General features: G+C 40.4%; 1 protein-coding gene across 1 annotated transcript in view; it reads left to right on the top strand.

Moving 5' to 3' along the window:
* The window catches only part of lipib (lipase, member Ib), a 7241-nt gene that overhangs the window by 1501 nt on the left and 2511 nt on the right, over positions 1-3229 (top strand). Inside the window, exons 2-6 of the mRNA XM_013915766.1 lie at positions 733-1124; positions 1783-1891; positions 2084-2185; positions 2907-2996; positions 3082-3228. Of these exons, the coding sequence (XP_013771220.1) occupies positions 733-1124; positions 1783-1891; positions 2084-2185; positions 2907-2996; positions 3082-3228 (840 nt within the window). The remainder of the gene's footprint in view (positions 1-732; positions 1125-1782; positions 1892-2083; positions 2186-2906; positions 2997-3081; position 3229) is intronic.

Here is a 3229-nt window from a genome sequence, read left to right on the forward strand (position 1 = left end):
CATTGGTTTTAGCAAGCAGTTTGAGATGTTTTTTATTTTATGGTTTATTTGTAGAGGGACGAGTGTGTAAAATGAAACAACACTGCTGATGACAGTATTTTGGCTTAAGCTAGTTAGCTTAAGCTAACTAACTAAATCTTACTTTTAATTAATTAATTAACTCTAACTAGCAAAACTGTCAGTAGATAGGCTATTATCTGAATTCAAAACCAATTATTACATAATAACATAAAATGAGTCATTAATAGTCTTTATTTTTCATTTAACACAATCCAAAGTAATGTGAAGAAGCTAAAAAATGGAATGCCTTTCAAACTGCTGCAGTTTCAGTTTTTGAACCTGTTACTGTCTGTCTGTGGATTGTGCCTCTAATGTCAGCCTGAATCTATGATTCAGTTTGTGAATCATCCAGGATGATGACACTGGCTGTCTGCTTGAAGCTGTTATTTAGCTACAAAAAGTGGTATTCCTGTAGAGCTGCGGTCTACAGAAGTCAGACTGATTGTTGGGGCTCATTAGTATCATTGACTCTTTACCTTGAAATTTTTTAGTGCCTTAGCTTTAAAATGATATAAAAATCTACTAAACTGAAATGGATGAAACAAATATTCCCACTGTAGCCTGTAGAAACTTTGGACCCGTTTTTCATTTTAATTCTACATAAAACCTGAATTCAGCTGTAAAAGTTGAGTTTGCAATACAACTTCCTGATCTTCCATGTTGTGACTCCAGGCCAGGAGGAAAGTGAAGCAGGCGAATCTTGTGATAACTTCACCGACCTCGACCTGACCCACTGCTTCGTGGGAACCACCCTGTATGTGCGGCTCCTGCTCTACACTCGCTCCAACCTCGACTGTGGCCGCGAACTGAACCACCACCACCTGTCCTCCCAGCCACTCTTCAGCCTCTCCCGTCCCACCGCCTTTGTCATCCATGGCTACCGGCCCACCGGCGCTCCCCCTATCTGGATCAACCACATAGTCCACCTGCTAGCAGAGCAGGAAGACATGAACATAATCGTGGTGGACTGGAACAAAGGGGCAGCCAACCTCAACTACTTCACTGCTGTGAGTTACACCAGAGAGGCCGCTCTCAACCTGACGGGCTTCATCATGACGATGGAGGTGAGACAGACCTTCAGCCCAGACCTTTATTTTCCCTTCCTGTAATCATCCTGCAGTCTATTGTTGAACCAATAGACCAATAGAAGCAGCATCACTCATAAGTTTGAGATATGAACGTCCACTTTAGCTTCACGGTTCTCACCATCTAGGATTATTAGAGCCAGCAGTGGCCATGGTTCAAGTTGTTTCTAGTAGTCTCAGTTGGCAAAGTGTACCAATGCAATGCAAAGACACAAAACAGAATACATAAAACTTCACAAACTTTGGACAGATTGTTCATTCAACTACTGTGTTATTTATCAGAAACATGCATTAAAATGCTCTAAATGGCACCAAATCCATTTCTCTACCCAAGAAGTCCGGCTCAAAGCCTAGAATTACCAGTTCAGCCAGTCTACAGATGTTTTTAAATGACAAGTATTAAATATTTCCCAGGTTACAGGTCCTTCAAGTACTTAAGAATGGATCTAAGTTTTGGTGCTTTTGGTATTTCCGCCACTGTGTGGGCACATTAAATTTTAGTAAAGAAAAAGAGATTAGAAGACATGTCTGTGTGAAAATCAGCAGTTCTGTCGTGTCCTTTATTATCCTGTATATTTAAAAGGTCTTTATGACAGAGTTATACCTCACCTGTAACGCTGAGCTTTTGTGCCCACAGGCTGAAGGAGCCTCTCTGAGCTCAGTTCACCTGATCGGCGTCAGTCTGGGAGCTCACCTGGCTGGTTTTGTGGGAGCAAACCTGAAGGGGAAGATTGGCCGTATCACAGGTAAAATAAAGTACTCAGAGCGGTGCAGTATGCGAGTAAATGTACTTCATTATCATGTATTTATGACAGATGTTCTTAACCTTTCAGTTTAATGAAAGCAGCGCTGTGGAGTGAGCAGACGGAAAACTACAAAAGCACTCACATACCTCCTTGCTTCGTTCCTTCCTCCCTTCTTTCCTTCCTCTTCTCCAGGTCTGGACCCTGCTGGACCGATGTTCACCAGGGCCACGCCGGAGGAGAGGCTGGACCCCTCGGACGCCATGTTTGTGGACGTCCTTCACACCGACATGAACTGTAAGCATCTAACGCAGAATTAATAATAATTTAAATAGTGATTTAATATCATTTTAGTATTGACCCTTAATACTTCGATCATTTACACACAAAGAAAGCAACTGGAAAATAAATAGCTTTTAGTTGTCATGGTGTGAGGAACAAAAAACAAACTCTGTTAATTTACAAACACTAGTGTTGCCTGTGAGGTCACAGCAGCTCTTATAGGATCTTCTATTGATCAGACCAACATCCCTAAAAATGTTTTTACGTTATTAGCTGGTAAATCATTCAAATCTCTTTCCTTCTTTTACAATAAATCCTTTAATTTATAGATGAATACATATATTTACTGATCATAAATTATTCAGACATATATTTAATTATATTTTACTTATTTGTATTAATATGCTTTTACATAAACTAAAAGCATGAATATTATTATGAATTATTACTGTTATTTGGAAATATTCCACATTTTTATTAATAAAAAAGGGTTGGCATTAGAAGTAGAGATAATTCTGTTTATAAACATTGTTTTTTTCTTAAATTATTAGTAGCAAGTTATATAAATATAGTTATATAAGTGAATGAAAATGTTAATACAATTTTAATTAATTCTAGTTATTATTTAACACATCTTACCCTTCTATGAACTTAGAAAGTATTTATTAAAAAGCAATAAACCTTCGTGACCTCATGTAAGAGTCGCTGTGTTACACGCTGTGCTCTCTGTGCGCAGCCTTTGGACTGAGAGGAGCTCATGGCCACATTGACTTCTACGCCAATGGAGGCGCCGACCAGCCGGGGTGTCCCAAAACCATCTTTTCAGGTGAGCCCACACACAAACTAGGGAGACACACACACACATTAAATAACACACATGTGCTGAGCGCAGTGTGATCTCTGTCCTCCAGGTAAATCTTACTTTGTGTGTGACCATCAGCGCTCCGTCTTCCTGTTCCTGTGCGCTCTGAACCGAACCTGCACCCTCACCGGTTACCCCTGCTCGTCCTACAGCGACTTCCTGGACGCCCGCTGTCTGCAGTGCGAGACCTTCAAACC

Source organism: Pundamilia nyererei, unplaced genomic scaffold (assembly GCF_000239375.1).
Source record: "Pundamilia nyererei isolate P.nyererei 1_Seehausen unplaced genomic scaffold, PunNye1.0 scaffold00361, whole genome shotgun sequence".
Lineage (NCBI taxonomy): Eukaryota > Metazoa > Chordata > Actinopteri > Cichliformes > Cichlidae > Pundamilia > Pundamilia nyererei.